Source organism: Rhipicephalus microplus, chromosome 6, assembly GCF_043290135.1.
Source record: "Rhipicephalus microplus isolate Deutch F79 chromosome 6, USDA_Rmic, whole genome shotgun sequence".
NCBI lineage: Eukaryota > Metazoa > Arthropoda > Arachnida > Ixodida > Ixodidae > Rhipicephalus > Rhipicephalus microplus.
Window position 1 is genome coordinate 179,804,113 of NC_134705.1, and position 14,851 is coordinate 179,818,963.

Sequence of the window (14,851 nt, forward strand, 5' to 3'; positions counted from 1 at the left end):
TTCTGACTCATTTTCAAAGTATAAAGAGATTGACGATCTCGACGTGCGGGCTTTCATGTATACTCAAGTGCTCGCTTCTTGCATGTGGTCTTCTGGACACTCGTTTGATTGATTGGTTGATTGCGGTCGAGAGCAGCTCCCGTGTGGAGGTGCCCGGGAAGGGGACTCAAGCAGTGCAGCGAGCGGCAGTGTACGTATGGAAGACGGCGATGCCGAGGACGAGCATTCTGACACGGAGGGAAGCGGTGGTGTCCTCTACCCCGTGCCTCAAGACGGAAACGGTGCCGAGCCCGTTGGCAGTTTCAGGGTCACAGAGGCCGACCTGCCCCGCCGTCGTCCGCACCGACGTGTATACAACAGTACCCCAGGTTTGTAGAGCAGTCTTGATTGATGACTTCCGGTACATTCTGTTTGCTTGCACCAGATTAGGCCCCGGCAGTCACCAAAGTGTCTCTGGCTAGGCTTTTCAATTGGTAACTCCTGTTGTACAGTGAGAGCTGTTATTTGCCTGGTGTGCGACTGATAGCTGTGCTGCGAATTGCGTCTATGACATGAGAGCGGGGATTCGCACACTTTCGTCTGCTACGTACGCCAGGTGCCATGCAGAAATTGCCGCCTTGGTAAAACTCAACAACAGAGCAATTCAGTTGGTTATCTAGTGTACGGTGGCTACCGACGCTGTTCGAACTACTGTGGGTCTCTGCCTTCGACGTTCGTTTTAGAGGCGCAGCGCTTTGTTTCTTGAACTTCAGCCGCTAGTCTCTGCGTAGAGTGCTGGGCTGTGGTGTAGTACTGCTCTGTGCCTCGGTGTACTTCATCTGCCCATGAAAGGAATGTTGTTATATTTTTGCCTATGTCTGTTATCACCATTTAGTTCTAATTGAACTAAAATGAGAAGCACTACCACATCTATCGGAAATACACAAGAAGTGCTTTATGTCATAAAAATAGGTGTTATTGGTAGGCGCACTTATGCATATTCTCTCTGGGCTGTCATTGTGGGCGAAACGGAGATTTTTTCTTGGGTTGTAACTGAGCATTCTTCATTACAGCCTATGAACGTTCTGACTGCGATGCTTATCGCTCTTTGTGGAAATGCTGGCTTCACGCGGCAGTCGTTGCCTTGCAGATCTGCAAAGCGAAGCCAACAGTGAGGACGAAGACTCAAGCAGCACGGCTGAGCTGCGGCCGCTGTCGATGTGCGTAAGCACCGAAAACCTGGACAAGCTGGGCCAGCGGGAGCACTTCATGCGCGCCAACTACGAGAGTCTCGAACAGCCCGTGACGCCCCCGTCCCTGGCGTCGGCGGGTCCCAGTCCCGGCACTCGCTCGAGCCTGTCCGCTCGCCACCACCGACCGGAGCCTTCCTCGCTGGGCTCGGGCAGCAGCCGGAGGCGGGAGGAGATGGCGCAAGCCTTGAACCAGGCACGCCAGAAGCTGAACGCCCTGGGCTGGTGTAGCAGCAAGAGCAGCGGCGACCTGCTGTCGGCCAACCCCGAGGAGAACCTCATTCGCCGCACGGCCTCCATGACCGACATCTCAGCCAGGCGTCGGCTCACATACTCTTCGGGTATGCGAGCTTCGGGTATCAGAGGCACTCCTTACAGCTTTTACTTTGTGCACAATTCAATTAGTTTGAATTCAATGCGATTGCCATCTTTATTATAAACACAATGTTAATTAGAACTAATAGACAAGAAAGCCAAGGAAAGTATGGGGGATGTTTGTGGGAATTGTGATGTAAATATGAAAAAAGTGGATGAAAGGATAACTTGCTTTTGGCGGGGACGAAACCTGTGGCCTTCAAATAATGCATCGCTGAGCTCGTAGAGTTGTTAAAGCGTAGGACACGTTATTCCTCCCCACCCCCTTTTCTTGAGGAGGGGGAGAGGCCCTACAGCAGACCTCAAAGAGTTTAACAGTTTCATTACTTTGCTCCATAGATAGTACATTCACCAAGGCACCTTTAACTAATTGCACATTTTCACTGAGGTTGTTCATTGTCCATCAAAACAGCACAATTTTATTTACTGTACCAGTATTATGTATGTATCATGTACTTATTCAGTATGTATTCTTCATTATGTACGTGTTATGTACGAAGTGTTCAATTTTTTCTGTGTTATTCTTTTGCGGTGTTTGATACATGTGTATTTTCTTGCTCACTAATGTTATTTTTAGAGCCCCACTTACACATTGCCCGACAGGCCTCAAAGGAATTTCAAATAAAAAGCAGAGATCTGCACCATTGCAATTCTACCGCGGATCCAGTGAGATTTGAGCTAGCAACCATGAGAATGTGATAGTCAAACTTTGTTCTGGTGATATCCAGGTGACTCGGTTGGGCTGTGGTCCCAGCAGCAGCAGCAACAACAACAGCCTCAGCAGCCACAACAGCAGCAGCAGCATCATTCACTGACACCAATGCAAGGCATGCTGCGCAGTGCCAGCCTTGGGGCCCTGCACATGGCCGGCAGGCGGGCAGCTCCGGTGCAGATGTCTGACGACTCCTCTTCTTCCTCGGATAATGAGTCGGCAGTCAAGGGTCCCACCCAGGTACGAGTTCACGTGGCATTGCTTGGTGAAGTGTTTGCCATTAGAGTTAATAAGGACGCAGCATTCAATGACAGTACACATCCCTTTGTAACACGACATCATTTTGGAGATGCAGCTGTCTCTCACTATTTTTGCGCACTGTTTTCAAGGAAGAAACCATGGGCATTGTGCTAATAGTAACTTGAACATTCTTGTTGCTTGATGTTGCTTTAATTCACTTCTAGTCGAAATATTTTGCTGCGCACCACCTCTCCGGGGAAAGCAATGCTGTGTTTAACGTGGGGCAGTTCGAATGGAGTTTAAATTTCTTTCTTTTTATATGAATTTTCGCTGCCAGCAGGTAACTAACATACATAATTTGAGTGGGTCATTGAAATCAGTTTATGAAAAAATATTGCATGACTTGCTGCACAGTGATGGGATAATTATTTACATTGTAATTTCTTTAAATTGCTGTAAAATTTGCTTTAATTTATTCTAACACCTCCACTTGCTTTCAATATATTGTTTGAAACCTTGGCAACATATTACATCTGTTTCACACAGTTATAGACAGTCAGTCGTAATGCATGTCGCAAAGAAATATAGGCATGGTGCTCATGAATTGAAACGCTGCATCACAATGACTGCTTTGAGCGATTGCATAGAGCAATGACATTGCGACACTATGAATCTCGCTACTAAGGGTAATGTTGGCACCGATGCAAGTGTTCGAGTCAAAATCATGTCAATGTGAAGCAAACTGAAGATGGTGGAGTTGAAAGCATCTGCATTACTCCATCCTAAATTGTCGAGTTTCAATCCACGAGCGATGTACGCACACAGCCTTGCCTTGCATCGCACCGACAATTTGGTCTGGCGCTATGAGTAATCTTCAAGCACCAAATGCTGTAGTGACTTGTTTATTTCATCCCAGTACCATGTACAGTACTGTTTGTACAGTTTGAAATAGGGCAATACGGCTACATAATGAGCACATTCTCGTTTTTACCATTTTCAGTGCGAGTTCTGGCACGCGATTTCGACTCGAATGCATGGAGCAGAGCTAGTGTTGCCTTTAGAGACCTGATTTGTCGCAACATGACATGGTTATTTCAAGCAATTGCGCTCGAAAGTTGTTCCCTTTGTCCACATCTTTTTTGTCTCATGTTCTGGTGCTCTATGGCCTTTACATGGCCCTTGCGCCAGTAAACACCATATAAGTCGATCCTGGATATATCAAACTGTGATCCTGGATATATGATTATACTGTGAGCTAATCGGTATGTTAGCACTTGTAATGATTTCCAAGGCCTGAAATGCTATAATTTAGGCCTTGAATACGCATATTTTGTATTTGGAATCATTGATATGTTGGAGCTATTTTGCGATCCCCTTCAAGTTTGATATATCCAGGATCGACTATCATCATCATTGTTATACTAAAAATGTTGATCCCCGAGTACTGTACATGCTTGTGGTGGAATAGTCTTCACCACAATGCTGCTGCCATTAAAAACCTTTCAACATTTATTTTCAAACTGCTATATGCATAGCACACATTTTGCCCAATGACTGTGTAAGTGCTACATCATTTAATGATTCATGTAGTCATTATCATTTCTATTATAATTTCTGTATTGTTGTGTTGTGTTTGGCAACTGTATCTGCCTTGTCACATATGCCTTTGAGCCGTGAGGGTAATTGAATAGATATATATACAACACATGTATACCTTTATTTTATTTTATTTTATTAGAATACCCTCAGGGCCCGTAGGGCATTACAGAGGGGGTGGGTACAACATATATAACACACAAGAAAAAAAAGACAAAATAAAGAAACAAGTATCAGATGCGCAAATCAGGAAGGCAACATAAGTCAACTAAAAATGTATAAGAATTCAAGCACATACAAGACAAAGATAGATAATAGAAACTGCGTATAGTTACAAGCATTGCTGAGAAATTGCAGTCTTGAATAACAAAGGGTCTATTATTGATACAACGGAAGAGGGAAGGTGGTTCCAATCGGCTGCTGTTTTCGGTAAGAAGGCTGCTGAAAAGAATTTGGTGCGGCAAAACGGAATGGCAACCTTATGCTGATGATCAATGCGCGATGAGTGGTATGATGGTTGTGAAATGAGGTCTCGCTTCATTGATGGATTGTGAAAAAATATCTTATGAAAAAAATGCAGTCGCGCTAGTTTCCTCCGGACAGTTAAATTGGGTAGGTCAAGGTTAGATTTCATTTCTGATATGCTAGCAGTACGGGAATAATTAGAACAAATGAACCGAACTGAGAGGTTCTGAACAGATTCTAACGCGTTAATTAAATTTTGCTGCACGGGATCCCATATAGCGGACGCGTACTCAAGCTTTGGGCGAATTAGTGATCGGTATAATAGAATTTTGAGGGACAGCGGAGCGCGAGAAAAGTTGCGGCGTAAGTATCCTAGCGTTCGGTTAGCGTTATTACAGATGTAGGTAACATGCGTGTGCCAAGATAGATTGTTGGTAATGTAAACGCCGAGGTACTTATATGAAAAGACATGCTGGAGGGGAACGGCGTTAATTCTGTAGGTACAGGGGGGAGAAATAGATCGCCGGGTTATTGACATGCATTTAGATTTGTTAGAGTTGAGAGTCATAAGCCATTTATTGCACCAGGTTGAGACAGTGTCAAGGTCTGACTGTAGAAATTGGTTATCATATTCATTGTTTATTTCGCGGTAAATTACACAATCATCTGCAAATAACCTTATAGCGGAGTTAATGCTGTCTGGGAGATCATTAATATATATAAGAAAGAGTAAAGGGCCTAATACGGAACCTTGGGGTACGCCGGATGTTACTTTAGAAAGAGGTGAGTTATAGCCATTAGTTGTTACAAACTGAGTGCGATTAGTCAGAAAGCATTCAATCCATTTAAGAATGTTCGGGTCAATGTTTAAGGCACTAATTTTCAGGAGGAGTAATTGGTGAGGTACTTTATCGAAAGCTTTTTGAAAGTCAAGAAAAATGCAATGCACAAGTGAGCCGCGATCTAAAGCCGATCCTATGTCATTAGTAAAATAAAGAAGTTGGGTTTCACATGAGTAACTTTTTCGGAATCCGTGCTGGTAGGGAGTAAAAAAAGAATTTGATTCTAGGAATGAGACAAGGTTGGAGTAAATTATATGTTCTAACATTTTACAAGGAACACTGGTTAGGGAAATTGGTCTGTAATTGAGAGGAGACTGTGTGTTACCAGATTTGTGCAGAGGGACCACCTTCCCCACCTTCCAGTCAAGCGGCAAAGTGGAGGTCTGAATAGATTGCGAAAAGATTAAGGACAAGTAAATTGATGAATACAATGCAGTGTTTTTTAGAAACTTTGAGTTGATTTCATCTACGCCACAAGAAGAGGATAACTTAAGCTTGTGAATTAAATTTTGCACTCCAACGGCATCAACGGTAACAGGATACATGGGTAAAAAATCACGACTAGGCATTTGCGGCAACGCAGAAGCAGAACAACTTGAAAAAGAAGTAACAAAAAAATCATTTAATGCAATGCAACACTCTTCACAGCGAACTGGCTGCCCATCTCAGTTCGTAAGCGAAATGTTTATCTTTTCCCTAGGTTTAACAGTTTTCCAAAACTTAGAAGGGTTGGTTACAAGAATTGAAGGAAGGGTATCATTAAGAAAAACGCGCTTGGCTTCCTTGATAGCTGCTCTGTATTCGGAAAGGACAGATTTGTACACGTGCCAACGGGCTAACGAATTAGTCTGCTTTGCCTGACGGAACAACCGTTTCTTTTTATTCCGCAATTTTTTTAAGTCAGTTGAGAACCAAGGGGGGCGTTGGCGACCCTTGATAACGTATGTGGGATAACGTACTTCATATGAATCTGAGACTCGACAAAGGTACTTTTGCGTGTTGCAATTACGTACTGATTTTTTTTACAGGACAATCTGTTTTGAATACAGTGCCAGTAAAAATTTCACCCTCCTTTCTTTTTTCATTCAGCAAACCTTATTCGAATCTCTCATTCGACATCTTTATAGTCCTGGAAATAAGTGTCGCTGAAAGAAAAGGAAAAATTTTCACATTTGAACAAAACATTTGATTGAACATTTGACACGGGCAGTGCTTGTCTGTGTCACCTCTCTTCGTCCATGCGTTCTTTGTTGTTTCTTTTGTGATTTTATTGTGCCCTGATGTGCCAACTCTTTCGAAATTTCATATAAATCAGTCTGTAAAAGAAACTTGTATGGTACCCCAAGTTTTTCAACTTTTGAAAGCTAACTTCTTAAGAAGCACAGTGCTTGATGGGCTGCCATCAGTGGAATTGATGTATGCATGTACGTGTGCAGGTTGTGACCCCGAGCAGCGGACGAGAGTGGGGCGGAAGGGGCCACGAGGGCCCACGCGCCCTGGTGGAGCCCATGCTCCACGGGGGTCGCGGAGGTGGAGCATCCACGCCGGGCACGCCGCGGCCCCTTCCCCCGAATCCGGCCGTAGCACCTCTCACTCGGGAGCTCTGTGATCGCGTTGCTCAGGAGCTGGCACGCATCACTTCTTATGCCATCCACGTCTTTCAGAGGGTGAGTGCGTGTTATGTTGGCTGTGAGTGACAATGATACCTGTGGTGTAGCAGGTGAAGGGAAAGCATGGAGCAGCTGGCTACTCCAGACCTTTACTTTTCTGACTACTCAATTGCAGGCATGAACACGAAGAAAATCGTGAATTGGGATACTTTAGGCTTTTCCCAGGCTACTTCCTTGTAGGCATAAATATGAAGGAAAGAATAGAGAATTGGGATACTCCAGGCTTTGCCCAGGCTACTCCATTTTAGGCATGAATATGAAAAAAAGAATAGAGCATTCAGATATGCCAGGCTTTTCTTAGGCTACTCCACTGTAGGCATGAATTGAACTCATGACTAGCGTCTTTTCCAGGCAGTTGCTTTACTATCCGAGCTAAGCAATGAGCTAGCACGTCGCTTCACAAGGGCAAATTAATGGAAATTTGAGGCACATGCATACTGAATGTGACAATTCACCTCGTGTGGAAGCTCACGAAATGAATAGGCCTCAGGGAGGAGGTGTTAGCTCTGTGTTTAAGTCTTCGGAGGCTCCCTTTTTTGAGGATTACGCTTTGAGAAGTGTGTGGGGGCTTCTTCTGTCGCTTCGTGTGTCATTTGACGTATGACGATTCTTTTTTTCTTTCATAAGCATATCTTAACCCTTATGGGCTTCCCCAAACTGATTTGCCATGTTTTAATTACATTGCGGGGCACTATACATTGCATTCAATATGGGCTTGGAACACTTGCACGTGCGACAATATGTGTTATACCTCTGTCACTAGGGCACTTTTGAAAGGCCATCCAAGTTGATGACCTTCAATATGCCAGAACTCGTTAACAACTCAGTGGAGTTCTGGTGAAGCAACCCAGCAGTTTTCAAAGGCCTTTGGGTGGTTCAAGCATATTTCTCTAAAATTGTGTGGCACTACAGATCTTTCTTTCTGTTTTCGTGTGCCAAAACTTAATATAAATCTACTTAACCACTTGAAGGCACGTATATATCTTTTACTTTTATTTAAACATAGTATTGATAAGCTCTTTATATACATTGTTATACAACTGTGTTTAACTTTTCACCTGTTGAGCATTGCAACTATGGCAACGTTCATACCGTTTGATCACTTGAAAGGCCTTAGAAATGCCCATGTGACTCAGGTATTAAGCAAAAGCTGTCATCAAACACGAAAACTGACTGGCATCTCGTGTTGGCACCAACACGAGCGATGTGAAAAATCATCGCATGATGGACGTTGCCATATGACGTAACAGATTGCCAAAATTTGTCTCGTAAGCGATGTCATGTGATGATGTGATCACATGATGTCGTCGTTCGGTCACAGGTGTACCAATTACCGAGGCTATGCAAAGACAGGTTGTGTGCTGAAAGCTTGCAATGCCACTGATCCCGAAGCTATTTCTGAACGATGTTAGGTGCTGAAAGCCTTCGGTGGATGGCCGGGCAGCATCAATATGTATTGACTGAGAAGGAAAACATGACTTTCGTCTTCGAGTAATCCCAGGTGAATGCATCAGTTGTGATTTTGATTTTGTCCATGCAGGTGACCATGGATGTGGACCTGTCCCCAGCGGACCGGTCAGCCATGACTAACACCCTGGCCCACGGTGTGCTGCAAGCCCAGCAGAACCTTCGGCCAGCGGCACCCCCGCCTTTACTGGCACCGCCAGGAGCAGCGCCCCTGTGGTCGGCACCGCCAGCCGAACCACCAGTCTTCCAGCAGTTTCCAGCTGCACGCCGTTTTGCCGCTGCCGAACCGGCACCTCCTGCCGTAAGTACTGTTTGGCTTCAAGTTACAGCACGGAAAAAAGAAAGCACCAAAACGATAAAACTAAAGGAACCAGTAATCTGCTTGAAAAGAAGGAATTGATGGGCGTGTTGGCGATTCGTATTGAAAAGGCAGGGCGAAAGTACAAGTGGGCTTATACTGTACCACAGAATACAGAATTCCATGCGGAAAAGCGATCGCACAGCACTTTTCATTGGTCACATTAAAGGACGTCGGGACTCTTTTATGTGTGTAATGACACGGAGCATACGAAATGGTATTCTGTAGTACGGTATAGGCCTAAATGACAACGATAGAAGACTCTATGTATACTGTTTATCCACTATGTTATATTTTATGGATACTGAGGTAAGAGCATCAATGTCATGGTAATTTAATTGGCTAGGTAGCATACTCGAGATGAGAAGAATCGTTACATACTTGGCTCGTAATTGATCACATGGCTTTGTAGTGATGCATGACAGAGAAATGCAATATCAGAGGAATAAGATATAAAACTGGGCTGCAGTTGAGCCTTTATAATTGTTATAATTATATAATTGTTATAACATAAATGAGGAATAGTATTGCCATTAAAACAGTGCCACAGATGTACTTTTGTAACATATCATCACATGTAACGAAGCTACTTCTCCCGTGTAATAATGAGGCTTGAGTGTGTTTAGCGTAATAAAAAACTGTGCATCAATGGAGGTAAAGGAAGACGTAGATAATAACACGACACCTGTGTTGCATCAGAGTCCTTATTGGCCATCAGCGTTAATGCTTGCATTGTCGTGGCATACAGTGTAGTTTTATTAACAGCGCAAGTTATGTTTTGCAAATGCAACGTCAAGAGTTACGTCTTTGCATGACGCAGCAGCCACCGCCTCCTGTAGCAGCGCCAATGGGCGGTCCCCTCAATCAGTCGAGCTCTGACCTCAACGCACTGCTGCAGCAGTACTCGGAGCAGCTCATGAAGATGGTCAAGGAGCAGATGGCCAAAGGCGACAGCAAGCCCAGTGATTCCGCGTGACTCTACTTTTTTTAGATGCACGAGCCATTTTTATTATTTTATTTTATTATTTTATTATACTTGCTGCCAATAAAGTGGTCTTTCAAGTGGTGACGTGCTCGACGATACCCTGGTGGATGAGCTTTTCGCACTGCGAGCGCTCCAGGAAGTGGGTGGTGTCGCGTGCCAGCACGATGCGCGTGCCATCCTCTGTCTCGAAGTCGCCGTAGTCCTTCAGGCATCGCACCTGCACGTAGAGAGACTTGGGCGGACTCCGGTAGCGGCTGAGGTCTAGCCCCACACTGGACATGTAGTCGGCGAGCAGGCCGTTGTAGCGGCGCAGCCACTGTTGCTGCATGAGACAGCGCGTGTTGCCGAGGGGTCAGTTACCTTCACGTAGAACTTGGTCATCAGTCTTCTTTTTTTTTTTACAGCGAAGCTGTATATGGCGAGGGGAAATTGAAAGTCTTTAGGTCTATGCGCATGAAAAGTCCTATACTCCGTTACAACCAAAGAAAAAGAAATGGCAGATCCACCCAAATAGCCGCCACAAGCTTGCCTTGCCATTTGGCTTTGAAAGACATTCGGCTAGCTGGTTTCTGCTTGAATGATTTATCTATAAGTACTTTCATTGTTACTTTCAATGTTCATTGTTACTGCCTGAAACATTGTGTTTCACTGAGCAGCTGTCACAATCCCAGTAAAAATTTACCAAGACAATCGGGTTTCCCACCTAAAACCAGTGACAGAAATGTGGGCGAGTGTGCCCAAGTCCGCTATCTGAAACAATCAAGGAGCTATTGATGTCGTGAGAGTCCGCATATCCTCAGCGAGACTGGAGTAAACCGAATTTTTTTTTCTTAGGCTGTGACTGAGTATGCGCTACAAAAATCGGGCAAGCCCCACCACTCTTCCGCTCAAAACGAATGAACACATGGGTAGCAAACACAATTATTATTTCTGGACAAACACCATGGTTGTATGTTTCTATTTTGCTGGTTTACCATTTGTACAAAGTGCCTAAGTAGGGCATTTTTAAAAATTAACTTCTTTTAGAGGTGATGCAAACCCCACGATTGTTTTTTCTTTAAAAGTGATATAAGCAATTACGACATCTCCCGCTAAAGGTAACAATGTGTGGATGCGAAGCAGTGGGGGGATGGTGACCGGCACCCATAGAAGCTCATCTATGTCGCCTTAAGGAGGTGCACCAACATTCAGAACCTCTACCTGACTAACGCTGCCGGTGGCCATCACTTGATGCCAGTGAACATTACTATAGCACTGCTAAACAGCCGGTGCATCAATGCCCATGCCAGAGACATACAACGTGATTGCCTGCTAACCAAAGCAGATGCGCTGTTTCACAGAAACGTGGAACGTTGCAAGACCGACGATCAACGGCTACAGAGTGATTGTGTGTGCCGAAAAGTGTGTCGTTTCCTTAGCTGCCGACTCAGGAGAGTGGTAGCATAGGAGAGAGAGAGAAAGAGGGGACGCACATGCGCTGTGGATGCCACGAGAGGGGGGAGAGGGAGGAGACGTGCATGTACAGTGGGGGGTGGATGCTGTGGCAATGAGGGAGGGAGCAACGCATCTAAAAATCTACACACCAGTTTACTTAAATTCAAGACAAAAATGACACCAATGACCAGAAATACTATTAAAGTGTGAGAGAACCTGTGACAAATCTAAATGATACAACATAGTGTAGAACCATTCAGGAAAAGACACCCTGATCACTGCAAAAGAGCGGTGCTCTATAATGAATACTTTCAGAAACTAGAAAAGCGTTCTGCAAGGATATGACTGATAGCAGCAGCACACTAAAAGAAAGAGAAAGTTTGTGCTATGGTGCAACTTTTCAAACAGACAGAAAAAAGCCAATCAAAGAGCAGGAGAAAATATATTTTCGAAAGAAGAAATAGCCCGAGGCTAGTAAACTTTACATTTGTGAGCTCGAACAAGTGAAACGTAAAGGTACATCGGTGCCGCTGCTGGTGAAAAATGAGATTGTATTGGTGTGTCAGTGGCGCTGAAAGGGTTAGGTGTGTGTAATGTCTTATGGGAACCTTGTCGCAACACCTATTGTGCATTGTAAATAGACGAGCACTCTGGGAATAACATTGCCCCCTGCTAGACTTCGAAAAACCATAGGCATTCCAGTGAATACAGTGAACAACTACTCTGCTACAACTACTCACACTTTAGCTACCACTGTCTGGCGTTCCTCTCATATTTGAACATGCATTGCAGGGGAAAAGCCAAAACTGACGTAGCTGCCAAGTACTTTGAATTTTCGTACAATTCATGAACTTACCCCTGTTTTGTGAAAAATAAGTTTCTTCTACCAAAAAAACATTGTTTGTTAGTCTTTAACCAACTGTTGGAAGGGTGCTTTGAGCAAGTTTTCAGGCAAGCTCTTGAATATGGCGAAACTTGCAACAGCAAAGCTGCTGTGTTTGTAAAACAGTGCATGTGATCTTCAATGTCTGGTTTGTCACACTTGTCATTTCTGCTGTGCTGCATTCAAAGGCGTAGTTTTAACTATGGGCATGCATATTCCAGGAAAGGTAAGCTTGACAATGTTTAAAAAGTTTGAACTCGGAATTTGAAGCAAAATTTAGGTGTTCCCTTTTTTTTTATTGCAGATTTCGTCAAATCGAGTTCGCTTCTAAACATCATCTAGCAGTACGTGCATTTAGTAAATGTATTGTTCACTGAAAATTATGGGAATAACAGTAAACTGTGCAATTTCATGTACTGAACCAATAAACGACATCAAGCATGTGACAATGGTAGTGGTAAATGCACGCAAGTCCACGTGTATACGTATGTACGCTTCCATTTCGTCATGAACTGCAAGCAATTGATAATGAAACAAATAGCTTGACACTCTATTCTTGCGAATCGCTTTACTAGGTTGGGGTATAGACTACCATGTCGATGGTAGATTTAAAAGTAACCATCTCCGCCGAGATTCAATCCTTACGGATGAAACTGAAGCATTATACTCCTAACTATTATGAGTGTGAAAGTGAACACGGATCCCTGCCTGAAATTTCAAGGACGTACTATCGAAAGTAATTTAAGACTACTACAAAAGGCACAGAGTAAAACAGGTCCCTAATGCATAGAACCTGCACGTTGCTCTTTCTTTTGTCCAAATTCTCTTTAAAAAAAATACTGTAAATTTGATGGCACAGATACTAGCCACAATCAGTGATAGACAATCTAAATAGGAGCTATGCAAATTTCTGTCCTACAAACATTGTATGGCCTGTTTTCTGTCTTGTTGTGTTCAGCTAGATCGATGAATACCATTTCATAATATTCATCCAGTTTCACTTGTTTTCAGTTTCACTTGTTCAGCTAGATCGATGAATACCATTTCATAATATTCATCCAGTTTCACTTGTTTTCAATTGATTCCTATGGCCTGGCTAAGACAGGATTAATACTGCACCTAAGTTCTGTTACAACACCAGTTTACACCAGGCCCGTTTTTTGTGCCAGACAGGGGAGGTCAGTGCCACAAAGAGCACATGACTATTTAATGCTCTCGTAAGTGAAGTCGCAGGTAGAAGTGACTATTTAGTGACTAAATGACACAACAGTAATAACGATTCTTTATGTAACTTTTGCAAACTGCAGAAGAGGTAACTAATGCAGTACTATTCCACGTTACTTGAAAAACGTTTTTCAAGTGCATCTGGCAGCACTCATCAGAAGCGACAATGAGCAGAAGCAGGGGACACAAGAGGGATATTGTTCAAACACAACTTTCATCAAAAAGTAGTTTCATGAGCTAGAATCCTTTAGGGCCACGGACAAATGCTGCCTGAATAATTCACGCAGCGAAAGCCCCTTTACACTTCGCCAGAGGCACCGACCTCTTAGACGTACTTGTGGTATGTTTACAGTATTGGTTATGTATATACTTTCTCAATTATACGTATCAAGAGAAGTACGCTAGCAGTACCGCCAGGCAAGTTTCCCCAGTATTTATGAAATGTTGTCACATTTCGTATCTTTCGCACAGTTAAGACTGGAAAGCACAAAGCTCCCGCCCCCCTCCCCAACCCCGAAAAAAGTTTCTGGCTACGACAACTGGAGGTACCCGGATGCTTTGCTCGGGACTGGACGCATTACTCGTCCGACTAACGCTCCGGCAACCCGTCGGCTGGAAAGTTAAACAAGAATAAAGTGCGGGCACCTCTTGTTCGGACATGTTCTCCCTGAGATCGGCGGAGAGCGCGGTGCCGAAACCCCAGCGCATCTCGCGGGCCACCATAAGCCGCTGGTACAGGTAGGCGAGCAGGCAGCGCCGGATCTGACTGAGCGCTACGTGCCGGGCGTGCACCGTGGTGTGTCGATTCTCCATGTGCGTCTCCACGTCGTTCTGGTTCTCCGTAAAGAGCGCCTGCATGTCAGCCAAGCAGTCTCGCAGAGCATCTTCCTGCGCACAAGTGACAAGCCGTCGCTAACGGCCTCTGCGGCTTCACGCCACACTTCAAAACTTACCTTGAGCGGAGGAAGCCAACCGCGCGAGCGCTTCAGCTCCTTCACGAGCTCGAGCGCTTTTTCGACGAACAACACCATGCTCGTTCACGACAACCTGCGCTGGCCGATGCGCGCGCGCGAATCAAAACAGCAAAAACAGCGCGAAACTCGACTTTCGCGCTTTTTGCTGATGATGATGCCTGAACTAGTAATCTCAAAGGTTGTGCGTTCACCGATGCAAATAATAAACACATCAATACCTTCATGACAACAGATAAATTAGGTCAATGCTTTATTGAATTTACCAATGCATTTAAAAGTGTTATAAAAATGACAAGCAGTTATAAGTGTAAGAACAAATGTTATGACGCTCAAAGCATGAAAACGAAAGCAAAGTACAGCAAAACAAACACACCACCTTTGTACGATTGCCGTTGCC

General features: G+C 44.3%; 2 protein-coding genes across 7 annotated transcripts in view; one reads left to right on the forward strand and one right to left on the reverse strand.

The window, feature by feature from the left end:
* The window catches only part of LOC119167061 (mitogen-activated protein kinase-binding protein 1-like), a 42,111-nt gene extending 32,088 nt beyond the window's left edge, over positions 1 to 10,023 (forward strand). For 4 of the 5 annotated variants that reach the window (XM_075867168.1, XM_075867171.1, XM_075867170.1 and 1 more), the window contains 6 exons: positions 137 to 368; positions 1,130 to 1,570; positions 2,333 to 2,556; positions 6,896 to 7,126; positions 8,670 to 8,897; positions 9,775 to 10,023. In XM_075867168.1, coding sequence (XP_075723283.1) covers positions 137 to 368; positions 1,130 to 1,570; positions 2,333 to 2,556; positions 6,896 to 7,126; positions 8,670 to 8,897; positions 9,775 to 9,930 — 1,512 coding nt within the window. In that variant the 3' untranslated portion in view covers positions 9,931 to 10,023. The remainder of the gene's footprint in view (positions 1 to 136; positions 369 to 1,129; positions 1,571 to 2,332; positions 2,557 to 6,895; positions 7,127 to 8,669; positions 8,898 to 9,774) is intronic. The other variant, XM_075867169.1, reaches the window with a different exon arrangement.
* Positions 9,958 to 14,591, reverse strand: LOC142765711 (DNA replication complex GINS protein PSF1-like). Of its 2 annotated transcripts, none has more exons than XM_075867181.1 (3): positions 14,434 to 14,591; positions 14,126 to 14,368; positions 9,958 to 10,261 (listed from the first exon to the last, which is right to left on the reverse strand). In XM_075867181.1, exons 1-3 carry the CDS (start codon positions 14,509 to 14,511, stop codon positions 10,013 to 10,015), a joined length of 570 nt encoding a protein of 189 aa, XP_075723296.1. In that variant the 5' UTR covers positions 14,512 to 14,591; the 3' UTR covers positions 9,958 to 10,012. The 2 variants fall into 2 exon arrangements, with proteins under 2 accessions (XP_075723296.1, XP_075723297.1); XM_075867182.1 differs by having other exon boundaries at positions 14,126 to 14,332; positions 14,434 to 14,578.
* Between the last annotated feature and the right edge of the window lie 260 nt (positions 14,592 to 14,851).

Excerpts from the sequence above, each read along its gene's own strand:
- LOC142765711 (XM_075867181.1), bottom strand. The coding sequence starts at position 14,511 with ATGGTGTTGTTCGTCGAAAAAGCGCTCGAGCTCGTGAAGGAGCTGAAG. Across the intron at positions 14,369-14,433 it reads GTTGGCTTCCTCCGCTCAAG|GAAGATGCTCTGCGAGACTG; the intron begins GTAAGTTTTGAA and ends ACTTGTGCGCAG. Across the intron at positions 10,262-14,125 it reads AGAACATGTCCGAACAAGAG|CAACAGTGGCTGCGCCGCTA; the intron begins GTGCCCGCACTT and ends TGTCTCATGCAG.